This window comes from Scyliorhinus torazame, chromosome 1, assembly GCF_047496885.1.
Source record: "Scyliorhinus torazame isolate Kashiwa2021f chromosome 1, sScyTor2.1, whole genome shotgun sequence".
NCBI lineage: Eukaryota > Metazoa > Chordata > Chondrichthyes > Carcharhiniformes > Scyliorhinidae > Scyliorhinus > Scyliorhinus torazame.
Window position 1 is genome coordinate 56,295,814 of NC_092707.1, and position 18,977 is coordinate 56,314,790.

At 47.0% G+C, this 18,977-nt stretch overlaps 1 protein-coding gene across 2 annotated transcripts in view; it reads left to right on the plus strand.

The window, feature by feature from the left end:
• The window catches only part of LOC140407945 (P2X purinoceptor 4-like), a 137,795-nt gene that overhangs the window by 6,575 nt on the left and 112,243 nt on the right, over positions 1 to 18,977 (plus strand). For both annotated transcript variants that reach the window (XM_072495129.1, XM_072495128.1), the window contains exons 2-3: positions 3,137 to 3,284; positions 15,030 to 15,101. In XM_072495129.1, coding sequence (XP_072351230.1) covers positions 3,137 to 3,284; positions 15,030 to 15,101 — 220 coding nt within the window. The remainder of the gene's footprint in view (positions 1 to 3,136; positions 3,285 to 15,029; positions 15,102 to 18,977) is intronic.

Here is an 18,977-nt window from a genome sequence, read left to right on the forward strand (position 1 = left end):
ACAGTGTGTGTGTTGAAACTAGACCTGTGAACATCTGTTTGCTGCCACCCTTCGAGAGCTCCCGAAGAGCAGCCGGCAATGTGTGGTAATGTTGCTGGGATTTTATAGTGTTATGACACCCTGGACTAGTGCACGGTCAATTCCAGCCCCACTTGACCCGGATTCGCAACACAATTGAAATTAACAAACAATTATGAAAAAATATTCGACGTCTTTGGCCTTTGACTGCGCAATAACTGCAGCCATCAGGTTTGAAAATTTAAACACTAGTAATTTTTATTAATAACAATAACTATGAGTAAATAGGCAGCAAATACAACTAGTTAACTTTAATCTAGTTTCTAACCCCCCATCTTTAACTCACTACCTCTCTCTACACACACAAGATAGACAAATACAGAGGGGAAAGAGGCGTGCAAAGAAAAAATAATACGAAAAGTAAAAAGGATAAAAGTCTCTTTTCAGATGGATGTCTTACAGTAGATCTTTCTTCAGTCTAGACCTTCAGTTGGAGACTTTTGCTTTTAGTTTGTAATGGTTTTCACAATAGATTCATCAAGTTCTCAAAACATCTCTGCAGGTTCAGAAAAAGCAGGTAGGCAGCATTTCTGGAGAAAGAGAGAGAGAGAGACAGCAGCTCACAGCTTCTTCTCTCTGCATCCAGGACCTGTGTCAAATCCCAAATGTCTTTACCCGTCAGTCTGGCCTCAATAAAAGTCAAGATGGATTTGCAGGTACAGCATTAGTTATTTTATTTAGCTTGCAAGCTTTACTCAGTTCACAGCGGCACAAAGCACATCTTGCTTCGTACACCTCTGGAATCAAGTGAGTCTGTAGAACAAAGAAGTCTCTACTGATACATTCAAATGGCATCAAGTTTCACATACACGATTCCCATAGGTCATCCTATACCCCTCCTGACCTGGTGATACATTCTGATTGGCTCACTTCCAATCCCTTCCTCTGGCCCCTACTACCCAGCATCCTTTTCTCCTCCTTTGGTGGACACACCTCTTCCTTTGCTTTGCCATGCGGTCTGAAATCCTTTGTCTGTGAACTCACCAGGATTAGACTGGCCTATCTCTACATTACATTAACTAATATCTCTAAAGTAACTATTTTATATCACATTCGTCACCTGATTGTCCCTTCCTGGATTCTCTGAAAACCATCCCACATGGGTCGGACTCGATCACCGTCTGTCACCAGGCAGATTAAGGCCTTTGGCAAATTCATTGGCCACCGGCTAACCAATCAAACCGAATCCCTCCGATCTCTTGGATTCTGTTCAAAAACTAAATCTCCAAAAGCAATTTTTGAGTTCCTCACTTCCTCTGCTCGACTTAAAAATATATGTTATTAAAAATCCATGGATCAAAATGATGATGACAAAGTAAAATAAATGTAAAGTAAGGGAATCAACAGGAACAGCCCTTACAATAGATTGAAAAATCTATAAAGACTGTTGCCATCAGCAGGGGTTTAGCTCTGAGTTTATTTTTTAAAATTTTAAAATATCCAATTATTATTTTTTTCCAATTTGGCATAGCCAATCCACCTACCCTCCACATCTTTGGGTTGTGTGGATGAGACCCACGCAAACACGAGGAGAATGTGCAAACTCCACATGGTCAGTGACCCAGGGCCGGGATTGAACCTGGGTTCTCAGTGCCACTGCTAACCACTGAGCCACTGTGCCACCCTAGCTCTGAGTTTATTTTAGCTAAAATCAGAGGGCAGCACGGTGGTGCAGTGGATAGCACTGCTGCTTCACGGCACGAGGTCCCAGGTTCGATCCCAGCTCTGGATCACTGTCCGTGTGGAGTTTGCACATTCTCCCCATGTTTGTGTGGGTTTCGCCCCCACAACCCAAAAGATGTGCAGGCTAGGTGGATTGGCCACACTAAAAATTGCCCCTTAATTGGAAAGTTTGAATTGGATACTCTAAATTTAAAAAGGATTTAGCTAAAATCTTTTAGGAAATGTTTGAAAAGTACTGTTAACTGTGTAACAGTGTTCTTGTGTTTTAAGTGTTTTTTTCCTTTCTTTTAATAAATGTTTAACTTTACTATATAAAATAATTGCAAATCTGAGATTTACTTATCCTGGCCTCATAATGCACACATTGCAAACTTGTTCTGGCAGATGATTCAAGTTTCCCTTTGGAATTTGGGAAGCCTGACACTTACCATCTGCTGTGTCATAACAGCTAAAATATGATTTTGTTAGTACAATTATTTCTTGACTGGCTTGTACATTTGATTAGTCTGCAATTGCTTGAGTCTTGTCCTGATCTGATGAATGGGTCTTTTTGATTAGATTTGTCTTTGTTGTTTTGTAACTAAATTGTTTGATAAATCACTTCATAAGACATTAAGAGATTCTAAATGTTGCGACTGGAATCATATTTCAACCAGATCTGATGTGGCAAGTTACCTTCACTGAAGGGCTGTTCGGTTTATGACAATCCAGCATCTTTCATGGCCATCTCTCTGGTGCTAGCCTATAAATTACCCGATTTGTTTAATTTGATTCCACAGCTTGCCATGGTGGGATTGTAATTTAGACCCCAGGATTATTAGTCCAGTACCATAACCACTGGTGCTGGGGCACAGTGGGCTAAACAGCTGGCTTGTAATGCAGAACAATGCAGCAGCGCGGGTTCAATTCCCGTACCGGCCTCCCCAAATAGGTGCCGGAATGTGGCGACTAGGGGCTTTTCACAGTAACTTCATTGATGCCTACTTGTGACAATAAGTGATTATTATTATTTATTATTATTAGGCTACCATATCAACATCAATTCAGAAGTATCTTTGATTGTACAGCTAAGATTTTAAAAAAATTGCCCTGTAAATGTAAACACCATTGGCAAGACCAGCATGTATTGCCCATCCCTAATTGTCCATGAGAAAGTGTTGGTGAGCCACCTTCAAATACACTGCTTCAAATACCAGTAAAACCCAAGGCATAGCGTATGGTCAGTCTTTCAATATATTGAAATAGAAGTACACTTAATTAACTTTCTTTTGAACCACTTATATTCAAATGTACCACAAATATTCAGTACTGTTTAAGACTTTTGCTACACACAGAAAAATGAACATTGGTAATTGAAAAATAAATTATATTCCAGATGGGTACTTGTGTGGGAGAAAGGCTACCAAGAATTTGATTCCACCATCGGCACAGTCACAAGCAAAGTAAAAGGTATCGCCATTACAAATTCAACAGCTTTTGAAGAACGCATATGGGACGCAATTGATTATGTTATCCCTTCACAGGTACAGTTTTGAATCCTTTGAAAACCGTATAATGTATATATTTTCTTATGACAGGTTGTTAATAAGAATATACTCAGTTTATTGAAGTTGCATGAATCACGGTAGTCATGCACTGCAGAAGTGAGTGAGTAACTTCACTGCAGTGTTAATGTAAGCCTACTTGTGGCACTAATAAAGATTAATATATATGAGTTGAAAAAGTCAGAGCAACTAAGAGAATTAGCTTTTCCGAAATCAATTTTTCCTAAATTTACATGAAGAATTTCCTGGGGGAATCAATTAATTGCTCTTTGCCATGTTGTGCTTTCCTCTCTTTTTCCCAATGTTTGCAGTAGGATGCTGACTGCATTTCTTCTTCTGGTGCGTTTTGTTGGAGCAATGGAGCAAGAGAAGTGGGAATTATGTTTCATTCTCAGAGGGCATTTCTGTCTCTCAGCTGTGCACGTCTTTTTCCATCTAATTTGGAGGGTGTATTTTGTGGAAGTGGAATCTTTTTTGCAGGTGGACTGGGTTGAATTAGCTTATCTGTCTGAAAGGAGATTGCAGTTTCTCTCATTTTATTGAGGGAGATGTAGTTGTCTACTTGAATATGAGTTTCTCTCTCTGCTGTAGGAGCAGGCTAGTGTGTTTTTATATGTCTGCAGAGGAGATAATGGTGTGGATTTTTATCTTTTGTGGCTGAGTGGTAACCTGCTAGAGCAGACTTGATAAGAGCTGTTTGACATTTCTTTTTTATTAAAATGTATTTTATCCCAAACGTATATGTGGTGATATGCACATATGCATATCTGTATACAACTGTACATGATTACACCAATGTATATATCTGTATATAACAACACCAGTGTACATAGCTAATGATCAATACATGTAGTAACAGTCATGACCTCCTGACAGTAGGTGGAACCAGGCATCCATAGAGATATATATATACCGGGGGATGGACGAGACGGAAGCACTGGGCAGCAGGATGGACAGTGAGACAGTCGCATTTACCTTAGCCCCATAGTAACGTAGACATAATTGTTTGTACATAGAATTGCATGGTTACCTTTCTGCGTGTCAAGAATAAATACTTATTACAACCACATCATGATCAGGGGAGCTTGAACTATACATTTTGTTCGGGTTTGAGAATGGCGAACAGAGCTACGAGGAGGTGATTCAACGTTTCGATCGGCATTGTTCTCCTAAGAAAAATTAGACTTTTGAACAATACATGTTCCGTTCCCGTGCCAAGAAAGACAAGAAATCCTTCGACAACTTTGCGATGGATCTGCAATTAAAGGCCCAGTAGTGCAATTTTGGACAGTTGCAATCCTCAATGATCCAGGACCAGATCATTTATGGGATCTCAGATGTTGCACTGCGTGAACGATTGTTAAGGGATGACAACCTCAAGCTGGACGCCAGCATCAGAATGTACCAGGCAAGTGAGCTCTCTTTGCAGCGGATCGGGACCTTCAGCACAGTAAGTGTTGGTGCCAATCCGGGAAGCGATGCTGGCACCATAAATGCCGTGACGCAGTTCAGTAAGAAACGTGGTCTCGATGCGGGCAGCCATTTTGAGCGCACTGGTATGCAGCCGCACATAAAATGTGGTTGCGGTGCATGCAGCCATTTTGAGCGCATAAACGTGGTCTCGATGGGGCCAGGCTTTTTCAGCAACAAGCCCCATCCGCCATTTTGTGCTAAAACTGTGGCAACAGACATTTGCCGCAGCGATGACCTGATTTCAAAAGAAATTGTCACAAGTGTGGCAGGAAGGGTCATTTTGCTTACTGATGCACAGTTAATTGGGCATGAAAGAAGAGTACAGATAAGGACAAGAGGGACCAGTACCGGGTCGATGTGGATATGGTAATGAAGAATGAGCCGAATGGTTCAGCTGTCCCTAACAAAGAAGTGACGCTAACAGCCTACAGTCACAGTGAGGCGAATGTGGGAACCATTGATTATAGATGGACAATCCTGGTAATGCTCAGTGGAACGACCATCAAGTGCAAACTTGATACGGGGGCGTGAGCAAACCTGATCCCGGTCTCGGCGGTGCAGCGGCTAAAGATTGTACCTTCCGTCCCTCCGGGAAGAATGATTCTGAAGGACTACAATGGTCATCGGATCCCAACTTTGGGAGAATCTGAGCTTGATGTCACTATCAAAGAGTTAACACACAAAACACGATTCTCCGTGGTGGAGATGGAGCGTGAATCGCTTGTCAGGGTACAGGCATGTGAATAGCTCAGGCACCGCAGATTGCATGGCACCCCTCCGACCCATATCGGGGGGACAATCTCCAAGACACATCCGGAGGTATTTCAGGGGTTTGGTACCCTACCGTTCACCTACCGCATACAACTAAAGGAGGACACGAGATTGGTAGTGCATGTGCCCAGATGCGTCCCTGCTGAGGGAGAAACTCAAAGCTGAGCTGCAGCGGATGACAACCCTGGGTGTCATTAGGCTCATGGAAGAGCCCACTGACTGGGTAAACTCAATGGTATGCGTAAAGAAGTGGAATGGGAACCTGAGAATTTGCATGGACCCCAAGGACCTCAATGCGAGGATCAAAAGAGAGCCCATCCCAAAAAGGGAGGAAATTGCGTGCAAAATGGCTGGAGCAACATGCTTCAGCAAGCTGGATGTGTTGCAGGGTTTCTGGCAGCTCAAGCTTGATGAGGCAAGCACAAAACTGTGCACTTTCAACATGCCCTTTCAGTGGATGACCTTTGGTATCATCTCGGCATCGGAAATACTTAATCGGGCCATGGAGCACATAGCGGAAGGGCTGCCGGGTGTCTGTGTATCTGTTGACAACATTATAACCTGGGGGTCCACACATGAGGAGCATGATGCACAACTCTTTCAGGTTCTCCAAAGCGTCAGTACAAATGGTCTCAAACTCAATCAGGCGAAATGCCAAGTTGGTGTTGGTACTATCACCATTTTAGGAGATAGGATATGGTCAAAAAGGATGCAACCGAATGATGAGAAGATTGAGGCCATCATCCAGATGCCGAGGCCCACGGGTAAAAAGGGTGTCCTGCAAATTCTGGGCATGATTAATTTTGTGGGAAAGTTCATTCCCAACCTTGCCTCCAAGATGCCACAGCTCAGGAAATCCATTAAAAAGGATGTGGTCTTCCAATGGCCACTGAATCACGAACGGGAATGGAGAGCGCTATGTGTTTCTCTAACGACGGCGCCTATCCTAGCTTTTTAGACCAGGCCAAGGAGACCAAAATCTCCACAGATGCATCTCAGGATGGGATCGGGGCAGTGATTTTGCAGCAGAGTGCAAATGGGGATTGGCTGCCGGTATAGAACATAGAACATCGAACATAGAACAGTACAGCACAGTACAGGCCCTTTGGCCCACGATATTGTGCCGATATTCCCTTTCTTGAACAAGGGAACAACATTCGCCTCCCTCCAATCATCAGGTACTACTCCAGTGGAGAGTGAGGATGCAAAGATCATCGCCAACGGCACAGCAATCTCCTTCCTTGCTTCCCGTAGCAACCTTTGGTATACCCCGTCTGGCCCAGGGGACTTATCTATCCTGATGCTTTTCAAAATTTCCAGCATCATCCTTCTTAATATCAACCTGTTTGAGTCTATTAACCTGGATCACGCTGTTCTCATGAGCAACAAGGTCCCTCTAGTGAATACTGAAGCAAAATATTCATTTAGGGCCTCCCCTATCTCCTCAGACTCTAGACACAAGTTCCCTCCACTATCCCTGATCGGCCCTACTCTCACTCTGATCATCCTTTTATTTCTCACGTAAGTGTAGAACGCCTTGGAGTTTTCCCTAATCTTTCCCGCCAGGGCTTTTTCATGCCCCCTTCTAGCTCTCCTAAGTCCATTTTTGAGTTCCTTCCTGGCTACCTTGTAACCCTCTAGAGCCATGCCAGATCTTTGCTTCCTCAACCTTACGTAAGCTTCCTTCTTCCTCTTGACTAGAAGCTCCACTTCTTCACTTCTATTGTCATCCAAGGCTCCTTCACCTTACCATTCCTTCCTTGTCTCAGTAGGACAAAACAATCCAGCACTCTCAGCAACCCCCACATTACTGTTGTGCATTTCCCTGAGAACAACTGTTCCAATTTATGCTCCGCAGCTCCTGTCTAACAGCAGTATAATTTCCCCTCCCCCCAATTAAATACCTTCCCATACTGTCTGTTCTATCCCTCTCCCTGACTATGGTAAAGGTCAAGGAGTTGGAGTCACGGGTAGCATATGCTTTGAGGACTATGAGAGACACAGAGCACATCTATGCACAAATCGAGAAAGAATGCCTGGGACTTGTCACAGGGCTTGAAAAGTTTCACGACTGTGTATATGGGCTTCGCACATTTTTAGTTGAGACGGACCACAGGCCGCTGGTTGCGATAGTCCTCAAAATCCTACGCCAGATGTCCCCACGGATACAGCGGCTCATGATTTCAACTTGATGTACACACCAGGCAAATTTCTGGCTGTCGCCAACACATTCTCGAGAGCGATGTCCATAAATGAGGTCTATCCAGGGTCTGACGAAGTTCAGTTACATGTCGACATGATGGCTGCGTCAATCCCGATATCTGATGAGAAATCAAGGCTCAAGAAACGGCCAAGGGTCTGGTCAAAAAACGGCTAAAGATTAGCAGGTGTCACAAGGAAGGTTGGCCAAAAGATTCCTGCTCTGCACACTATAATGTTTGCGCGAGCTCAGTGAAGTGAATGGTCTGCTTTAAGGCAGCACAGAATTGTTATCCTGCATTCGCTGTGGCTGCTCATGCTAAGAAAGCTTCACGATGGGCACCTGGGCATTGAGAGACGATATACTGGCCAGGCATCACCCAGGACATAGGAGGTACGGAGGAGCAATGTGATACCTGCCAAATGTTTTGCTGCAGGCAGAGCAGGGAGCCCAAGCAACTGGAAGACGTCGTTGCCAGTCCGTGGTATAAAGTCGGTATGGACTTGTTCCATTTTCAAGGGAGAAACTACCTGGTTGTCATCGATTACTTCTCGAATTACCCAGAGGTGGCACAGTTGCCCAACGCGACACTTCGCTGTGTAATCCAACAGGTCAAATCGATCCTTGCCCGACATTCATACCATCCATTGTCATGTCGGACAATGGTCCTTGCTTCAGGAATCATGAATGGACTGCGTTTGCTCGCCAAAATCATATCACATCAAGCCCACTCTATCCCCAGTCAAGTGGGAAGGCAGAGAAGAGCATAGTTAACATAGTTAAACAGCTGTTCACAAAGGCTTTGGACAGCTGGGAAGACATGTATCTCGCCCTGCTCAGCTACCGGTGAGCCCCACTGGTAAATGGCCTGTCTCCAGCACAACTGCTGATGAATATGTAGCTGCGGACAACCCTGCCCTCCATGATGGTCCCCACTGAGGATGGCTTACTTCTGCGCTGAAACCGAAGGACCCTGCTCAAGGTGCAGCAACCTTTTGAACTCAACCCAGCAGACATCTGGGTATAATCCAAAGCTGAAAACAGACACAAATGGTCCAGCACATCCTGGCATCACCAATGCGTCTGCTGTAGTGCGAGGGGAAAGGCCAGCAATTCATGCAGATGGGCACGCTCACCAGCCCAGTTGGTCCTCAGACGATCTACCAGAGTTGGGCGAAAGCCTGATGGACTGAACCTGTAACTGGAGGCTCAAAAATGTGGTTGTAAATAGAATGTCTAAGCCATATGATTGTCAACACATGTTTCTCCAGAGGAAGGGGGATGTGGTGATATGCAAATGCATATCTAGAAAACTAGACATAATTACCCCAATGTATATCTGTACATAACAACACCAACTTGTCTAGCTAATGATCAACACATATAATGACAATCATGACCTCCTGCCAGTAGATGGAACCAGACACCCATAGAGACATTTATATACAGGGGGACGGACAAGACGGATGCACTGGGAGCAGGACAGACAACGAGTCAATCGCATCTTACCTTAGCCCCATAGTAACGTAGACATAATTGTTTGTACATAGAATTGCATGTAAAAATACTTATTACAACCACATCATCATGTTCTATGCATGCGTGCATGATCAGGAGAGCCATAGAACACAACAGTATATAAAAGGTTACAAAACATAAACCGTTCAGAGAACAAACTCCCCAATACACAACTATATAATTTGTACAAATTTTCCCCTTTTTCACCCCTTCCTCACCCCTCAAGGCTCATCCTTGTGTATGAGGAGGCCGTATTTACCTCTCATAGCGCCTCACTCCATACTTCCCAGTTTATCTCCTCTCCCAGCTCCCCCTCCCACTTCTCGGCACGGTACACAGTGGTTAGCACAGTTGCTTCACAGCTCCAGGGTCCCAGGTTCAATTCCAGCTTGGGTCACTGTCTGTGCAGAGTCTGCACATTCTCCTCGTGTTTGTGTGAGTTTCCTCCGGGTGCTCCGGTTTCCTCTCACAGTCCAAAGATGTGCAGGCTCGGTGGATTGGCCATGATAAATTGGCCTTAGTGTCCAAAAAGAATAGGTGGGGTTACTGGATTAGGGTGCAGGAGTGGGTTTAAGTAGGGTGCAGGTGCACCAAGGGCCGGTGCATACCCGATGGGCCGAATGGCCTCCTTATGCACTGTAAATTCTGTGATTCTGTGATCTCCTTAATCTTCATCACCTGCTCACCTCCCTGCTCTCCCATTCATCTGTATATGTCTTCGAACCTGCCCTCCCATTCCACATCTGGAAGCAGCAGTCGCTCCAACAGGGTATACCTTGGCATCCTGGGGAACTCTTTCCAAATCTTCCGCGCAAAGTCCTTTACCTGAAGGTACCGAAACTCGCTTCCTCTCGGGAGCTCTACCCTCTTCTTCAGTTTCTCTATACTGGCAAACCCTTCTTCAGGTACAAATTTCTCACCTTAACCGGCTCCACTTTTCTCCACTTCCTATACTTGCCATCTATCTCTCCCGGTTCAAAACTGTGTTTTTCGCACAATGGCGTTAACACCGACAGCCCCTCTGTCCTAAAGTGCCTCCTCAGCTGGTTCCAGACCTTCACCGTGGACTGCACTACATGGCTCTCATTGGCAATGCCGCCATCAGCCGTGTCCAGAGCCAGGCATCACAGTCTGAGGATTCAGGGTAAACCATTTTGGACAGAGATAAGGAGACATTTCTTCACACAGAGTGTTGAGCCTGTGGAATTCATTGCCACAGGAAGTAGTTGATGCTAAAACTTTGAATATATTCAAGAGGTGGCTTGATATAGCACTTGGGGAGAATGGGATCGAAGGCTTTGGGGAGAAAGCAGGATTAGGCTATTGAGTTGGATTATCAGCCATGATCGTGATGAATGGCGGAGCAGGCTCGAAGAGCCAAAAGGCCTTCTCCTGCTCCTATCTTCCATGTATCTATGTATGTATCACCATAGCCCTCAAGCTGGACCCCCTACAGGAGTCTTCCTCCATCCAACCCATTCTACCCCTTCTACTTCCCACCATTGACTCACCTTCTCCATGTTCGCCGCCCAGTAATAATGTAGCAGGTTGGGCAATGCCGACCCTCCCTTCTGCCTCTGTCGCTGTAACAGGGTCCTCTTAACCCTTGGTGCTTTCCCTGCCCATACAAAGTCAGAGATAATCATATCCAGTTTTCGATCGTGTCCGGCAGCTCCCCCTTCTCCAATGCCTCATTAAACGCCTCCAAGAGATGCGGTACCAGGTCTGTCGCAAACTCCTTATAGAATTCCGCCGGGTAACCATCGGACCCCAGGGCATTCCCTGACTTCATATCCCTTATACTATCTAATACCTCCCTCAACCCCAAGGGCTCCTCTAGCGCCTGCCTCTTCTCTTCCTCCAACTGTGGAAACTCTAGTTTGTCTAAGAACCGTCCCATGTCCCCCTCGTCACCCCTGGGCCTGCCCTGTACAGCTCCTTATAATAATCCCTAAACACCGCGTTCATCCTCCTCGGCTCTGACACCACATCCCCTGCCCCAGTCTGTCTCTTCAATATTTCCCTGGATGTGGCCTTCCTGCATAGCTGATGCGCTACAAATCGACTCGCCTTCTCCCCGTATTCGCACTGCAACCTTGGCTACACAGCTGTTCTACCGCCCACCCCGCCGTCAATCTATCGAATTGTCCCTGCAATTCCTTTCCTCGTCACCAATCCCTCTGTGGTGGGTGCCCTCAGGTACTCCCTATCCACCTCCACTATCTCATTCATAAGCTATTCATATTCCTCCCTCCTTCCCCTATCCGCATGAACCTTGAACAAGATAATCTCCCCTCCGACCACCGCTTTTAGTGCTTCCCAAAATGTGGCTGCCGCCACCTCCCCATTTTGGTTCAATTCTGCATAATCTTTAATCACAGCCTGCACTTTGCAAAACCCTCTATCTGCCAAAAACCCCGAATCTGGGGCTGGTTTAGCACAGTGGGCTAAACAGCTGGCTTGTAATGCAGAACAAGTCCAGCAGCGCAGGTTCAATTCCCGTACCGGCCTCCCTCTCGGTGGCGACTAGCGGCTTTTCACAGTAACTTCATTGAAGCCTACTTGTGACAATAAGCGATTATTAATTGAGCCTCCATGATGGTCTCTGGTCCAGGCCTGATCTAAGCTAAATCTCCAGCCAATGGGGCACATGGTCCGAGATTACTATCCCCGCGTACTCTGCCCCCTCCACCCCAACCAAAACCTCCCGGCTCACCACAAAAAAGTTGATTCTTGAATACATCTTATAAACATGTGAGAAAAAGGAAAACTTCCTTCCCCCTGGGTCCACCATACCCAACTTTTCCATAAACCGGCCCAGCTCCTTTGCCATTCATATTCTACCCATTGACCTGGAGCTCGACCTATCTACCCTCCGCTCTAGGATACAGTTAAAACCTCCTCCCATAATCAACTGGTGCATGGCCAGGTCCGGGATTGCTGCCAGCACCCCCTCATAAAACCTACATCATCCCAATTCGGTGCATGCACATTTACCAACACTACCCTCACCCCTTCTAATGCCCCACTCACACTCACATATCTCCCACCCTGGTCCCTCACAGACCATGTTTTCTTACTCAGCAAACATGCCACCCTCAGCGACTTTTAATCAAACTCCTAATGAAAAACCTGACCCCCCACACCTTCCTCAGCCAAACCTGGTCCTTCATGTGGGGATGCGTCTGCTGCAGAAAGACCACCTTCGCTTTTAAACTCCTGAGGTATGTCATGTGAGAGTACCTTTAAGAAATGGGTGTTTAAGAAATGTACCTTTAAGAAAAGGGTGTTTATCAGTGATGTCAGAGTGTGGGTGGAGCTGGGCTGTCTGTCAGCTTTTTACTTTTGTTTTTGAACAGGCTGCAATAGAGTGAGTTTTTGGTTTTGTTTTCAGTGTTGGAGCTGAAGCCAGACAGAGCAGGTGTACTGTTGATCTCTCTGCCATGAAAAGACTATCTCTTGATCATTTGGTGAATTCAGAATTATAAATGTCCTCAGTAGTGAATGTAAACCTAATGTGCTTCTGTTGAAAGGTGTTTCTTCTGTCTTCTGGATGTTGTTTGGGAAGTCATTAAGGATTACTTAGTGTTGTATTCTTTGGGGGTTGTATTTGAATTGATGGTTGCTAAGATTTTCATTGCATGTTTCAAAAAGGTTAACTTGAGTTCATAGAATAAACATTGTTTTGCTTTAAAAAATACTTTTCCATTTCTGCTGTACCACACCTGTAGAGTGGGCCGTGTGCTCCCCATACCACAACCTATTAAAAGTTGTGGTTCAGGTGAACTCCATGATACACTTTGGGGTTCTGTAAACCCTGGCCCATAACAGGTATGCAAAGACCCAAGATCTTTTCACCGGTCTATTGAGCCCTTGCGCGTTTCATGTTATCAACCTTACGGGGGCTTACGCCTCCATTCCCCCCTACCGTCCGCCATCCTCACCTTTCAGCTCTACCCCAGTTAATTTCACCCTGTATCTGGCCCATCCAAGATGGCCCCTTTTTCCGGCCCTGACCATGGGTCTTCTCCAACCTCGCCTTGTCGCATCACCCCCCCCCCCCCCCCCCCCCCAACTCCCACTCTACCCGTGTTCTCAATTACTTCAAAGTGCCAGCACCTAAAATTGTTCAGTTCAGTTCTCCCCCAGTTTATGCTCCTTGATAAAGTCATTGGCTGCCGCTGGGGGTCTCAAAATAGTATTCCCGACCTTTAGGGGCTGTTTAGCACAGGGCTAAATTGCTGGCTTTGAAAGCAGACCAAGGCAGGCCAGCAGCACGGTTTGATTCCCGTAACAGCCTCCCCGAACAGGCGCCGGAATGTGGCGACTAGGGGCTTTTCACAGTAACTTAATTTGAAGCCTACTTGTGACAATAGGCGATTTTCATTTCATTATAGGTCACCCATAGTTTTGACGGGTCGAGCACCCCAAACCTTATACGCTGTCAATACAGCACCACCTTGGCCTTATTGAACCCCGCATGCCGTTTTTCCAGCTCAGCTCCAATATCCTGGTATATTCGGACTTTGTTCCCCTCCCATTCACAGTTGCGCTTCTCCGTGGCCCACTGCAGAATCTTCTCCTTCTCCACGAGCTTGTGGAGCCTCACCAGCACAGTCCCCGGCGGCTCCCCTGCTCTAGGCTTCTGCCTCAGAGACCTGTGTGTTCTGTCCACCTCAGGGGCCTTGTCCAGCACCACCTCCGCTACCAGCCCCGCCAGCATCCTCAAAACGTGCCTCGTGACACTCGCAACTTCTACTCCTTCAGGCAGGCCCACTATCTGTCGATTCTGCCTTCTCGACCTAATTTCCTGCTCCTTCACCTTTGCTCTCAACGTCTTGCAAAGGTCTCCTAAGAGCCCCACCTTCGCCTCCCATGCCACCACCCGATCACTGTGGTCCAACATTACCCTCTCACTATCTCGGATCTGCGACCCCTGTACCTCCAAGCATTTCTCCACCCTCTCCATCGATCCCTTCAGGGGGGCCACAGCCCATTCGATGGCCTTCGATCGATCCTCCTGCATCTCCTTCCTCTGCTGGCGGAACTCTTCCTTGATGAAGGCCATCAACTGTTCCATCTGGGGCTTTCCAACTTGCACTAGCCCTTACCCCTCTGCGATCCTTTCACTGGCTGCTGCACCACAGGTCCCTTCCAACTCCTTGGCCAGATCTTTCACCTTCTGCCGGATTTGATAACCAGCAGACATGCCACTCCCGAGGGAAACTTCTCCTCCGACCATCAGTTACACTTTTCCGTCAAAGTTGCACACGATTTTGGGTAAAAAGAGTTTTTAAACAGGAACTGAACTGTGTGTGACCACTCACAGCATGGCTGCCACCGGAAGTCTGACCTGTCTGACATTTCATTGACAAATTTTCATTCCATAAAATGAATGGAATGAAAAGAACTGGGCAGGTTCTATAAAGGACAGGTGATTTACTTTGCCAGATAACTGCCCAGGCAGTAAAGATGAATATCTATCGTTACATTTCTCAACTTGCCTGCACAATGAACATATTTTTCTGTTTACACGGAACGTATATTTCAAATCTGTTTTCGACATCAAAATCAAACTGCTGAAAGTTCTTTTTCTAGTTCTAAAGTGGTAAAAATACTTCTTTTTAAATAGTTACTAAAGTGGAAGGTTTCATTAAAGTGTAATCTTTTGTTTTGACACCAAAAAAACTGAGTTTGCGATTCAAGCATTAGTGTTTCTTTATGGCTGTATACATTATTGAACTTTCTTTTTCTCTCACCAGCAAGAAAACTCCTTCTTTGTTATGACTAATGTTATTCTTACCATGAATCAGGTACAAGGCCGGTGCCCTGAGGTAAGAATTCAGTAGCTACTCCATGTACCTAATTGCTGTGACTGATTTTACAACTAAACATATAAATTCACACAAATGACGCCATAGCTGTTTGGTAATATGAGATCCAATCACCTAATCACTTTACAATTAAGTCAGTTGCACCCTTGTTGCACTCAATCTATTTATGAAATACATTTCTGTTGATGAAGCCAAATGTATCAATCAGTGTCAGAATTATCACCAGATGGGGTGAGCAAATGACATGTGAAGTTGGGAATTTAACATATCCTGTTTGGTTCACTGTTTCAGTACTCTTATTTTCATCGACTGTGCTGGTGTCAAATTTAGATCTCTCCCCTCCCTATTTACTTTTCTCATTGCTTTTTCAAAATTGGCATTCATGGGAACATAGGAAAACAAGTATGCTATTATAAGATCCGGAAAGGAGTCCACACCGAGTTGAACAGATTGAATCAAAAGGAAGAGGGTTCAATGTGACAGAACAAGAGTACAGAGCAGGTACTCTACTACAGGAGCCTGCTCACAGTTCATGGCCCTCCGGTTTTATACAGGATGTAGAAGGGGGCGCCCCATCCCTCAGTGGGAGACTGCATATTCACCATAGTCCTTTGGGAATATCAATCCCCAAGTCTCCTAAGTGTCCCATGACCTTATGGTTTCATTTGTGCCCCTGATTTGCTTAACCCCAGGTTCCACCTCCCCCACGCATCCCCCCCCCCACGAAGTCTGTGATGGCGCCATCGCACACTCGACCAGGCTGAGGTGGGGAGGCAAGAGGCAAGGGTGGATGGCAGCGTTTTTCGAGAAACTGTTTGCCCTCAACGACCACAGATGGAGGTGGGTTTGGCGACGAGTAGCAGAGCGGGGTGCGCCTCTTCCGTCCAGACCGGCGGGGAATTTAGGGCACCTGTGGCTTTTGTGGGGGAGGCACCGGCGGCCCCAGCACTGGGGGAGTCGAGTCCATCTCCGAATCAGGGGAGTCCGATGGGGAGTCGGGCGGACAGGTGCAGCCACTATGTGACACAGCAGGGCCGGAGACATCAAAGGGGTCGGACAGGGCCCGCAGAGCTGTCAGAAGAGCTGCCTGTGGGCATGCTGCTGTGCGCCTGGTTCTAAGGTGGTCCACCTGGCGCTTCATTTGTTGTCCCCCCCACTTACAGGCAATACGAGGTCGGTCCGGTCCGCTGCAGAACAGCGGTCACCCTGAGCATAGTTACAGATGTAAATCTCGTCCCATGGGACAAAAACATGAACCGGATGCTTGACATGCGGAACCGCAGTCTGAAGATCCTGTGCCTTGCGCACATTCGCCCCTATGTCGGGCAACAACAATCCCGATCTGCTCCATAGATGTTGACCCATCAGAACCTCCACAGGGGCAATCCCGGTAACTGCATGGCAGATAGTCATGCAGTTACATGGTAGTAAGATAGTTACATGGGTAAGATGGGTATAGAGGGTTATGGGCCAAGTGCAGGCAACTGGGACTAGCTTAATGGTAAAAACTGGGCGGCATGGATTGGTTGGGCCGAAGGGCCTGTTTCCATGCTGTAAACTTCTATGATTCTATGATAGTCCGGTAAGCAAGCAGAAATTGGCCAACCTTATATCCAATGAGCCACTGCCCTGTTTCCTCAAACCTTGCTTCAGGGCCTGTATGGCCCGCTTGGCCAACACATTTCATGCCGGATGGTATAGAACATACAGTGCAGAAGAAGGCCATTCGGCCCATCGAGTCTGCACCGACCCACTTAAGCCCTCACTTCCACCCTAGCCTCATAACCCAATAACCCCTCCTAAACCTTTTGGTCACTAAGGGCAATTTATCATGGCCAATCCACCTAACCTGCACGTCTTTGGACTGTGGGAGGAAACCGGAGCACCCGGAGGAAACCCACGCAGACACGGGGAGAACGTGCAGACTCTGCACAGTATGGGGCCATCTTAACATGGCGGACCCCATTGGAGCGCAAGAAGACCGAGAAATCTTGGCTCGTGAACGAGGGCCCATTATCATGTATGAGGACCACTGGAATCCTGTTGGTGGAGAAGGAGAGGCGGAGTTTCTCAATTATCATTGCCATGGTGATAGATGGCATTCAGTTGGCCTCCATCCACTTGGACTTCAATTAGCAGATGAATCATTGAGCCCAGAAAGAAACCAGCAAAATCGACGTGGACGTAGGCTCAAGGACAGCCAGGCCATTCCCATGGGTGCAGGAATGCAGCGGCAAGGAGCCGTTGGTGTTCCCGATGTCACACTGGCAGGCCACCGCCTCGATATTTGCGTCCATAACAGGCCATCAGACGCAGCTCTGAGCTAACATCTTCATCCATGAAGCTCCGGGGTGACCACTATGGAGGTCACTTAAAATTAACAACCGACCTTTCTCCGGGATCACCACCCTGGGCCCCTCAGAGTAAGACCCCATCTTCCACACTGAACTCGGTCAACTTGGTGGTGAAGGCCTTCAACCCCCCAGATAATTGATCTGCAGTGCCGCCAATGAGGACAACGTTTTGCAGCTTCGCTAAGACGGGATTCTTTTGCGTTCATTCGCGTATACACGAGGCCATGACAGGAAGAGTATCCATAAAATTTAATACGCCTGATAATCCATCAACAAGGTTGGGAGGCATCGGCTCCGAGGGCAACGGCAGGCGATGCAGTGCGTCGGAGTGGGAAATCTGGGTTCCAGATCTGGGTGATCAGCCCCGGTCTATCGACGGACAACTTGCAGGAGCAACTACAAGTAGGGCAACGAGATCCAACACTCGTGACGAGGGCAATGGTGGCCCCAGGAGACATGGGGACGTATGCAGCCACATTTCAGGGACCTGGCGCTGATCCAACAAAAAGGAGGGTCCGCACGCCCTGGTCCACGCCTTAAGGTGTTCACCTTCGTAGCTTGTAGTTTCCGGACTCCCTGGTCTGCGCCTTCATTCACCTGGGCTATTTGGGGAGCCTGTGCCAACATCAGAGAAGGTTCCGCCAGCAGCCACTCCTGCGTTTCCGCTTTGCTGAAACCCCAGACCAACTAGTCCCTCAGGGCCTCCAATAAGGACTTACCAAACAAACATCATTCGGCCATTTGCCGCAAACGGGCCACGAACCAGGCCACCAACTCCCCTGGATTGTGGACAGCATTATTAAATCTATACTGCTCCATTATTACAGAAGGCGACGAGCTAAAATGGCCACTGACTACCTCGATCAACTCTTCAAAAGTGCGAGAGTTGGGACAGTGGGAAAAACCAAGTCTCGGATCAAACCGTAATTCTCCGCCCCACAGTAGTGAGGAACACCACCACTTGCTTATTCTCAGTAATGCCATTGGCCCAAAAGAAGAAGCGAATTTGCTCAGGATAACCGACATAACTTTCCCGAGCCACATCAAACCGATCCAACCGACCAAACAACCAAATTCCAGGCGCGGAACATCACCACCAGAACGCGGGGTTATGGAGGCAGCGGAGGCCAAAGGCTGCAGCATCATCCAGAGACCAGAGTTTACTCCTCGTTGCCAGAATTATAAGGTCCGGAAATGAGTTCACACCGAGCAGAACAGGTTTACTCAAAATGAAAAAGGTATAAAGTATAACATAATTATGTTGCGCTCCCCCCCCCCCCCCCAATGATGATCTTGAGGGCGGGGATGTCATTAATTGGACAGGATTAGGCTGTTTATTCGACCAGGAGTTTTCAAACTCAGGGTCGCGACCCGCGGGTGATGAGGGCAGGTTTTAGGATCACAGGAGGAACGCCCAACGGTCGCGGGCAGCTTTAAAAAATGGCGGCCGCGAATGTCTTTTGAGATTGCTGGCTATCCTGCACATGCATACCGGATCAAGCAGTGCGCAGGCCCTGAGCCA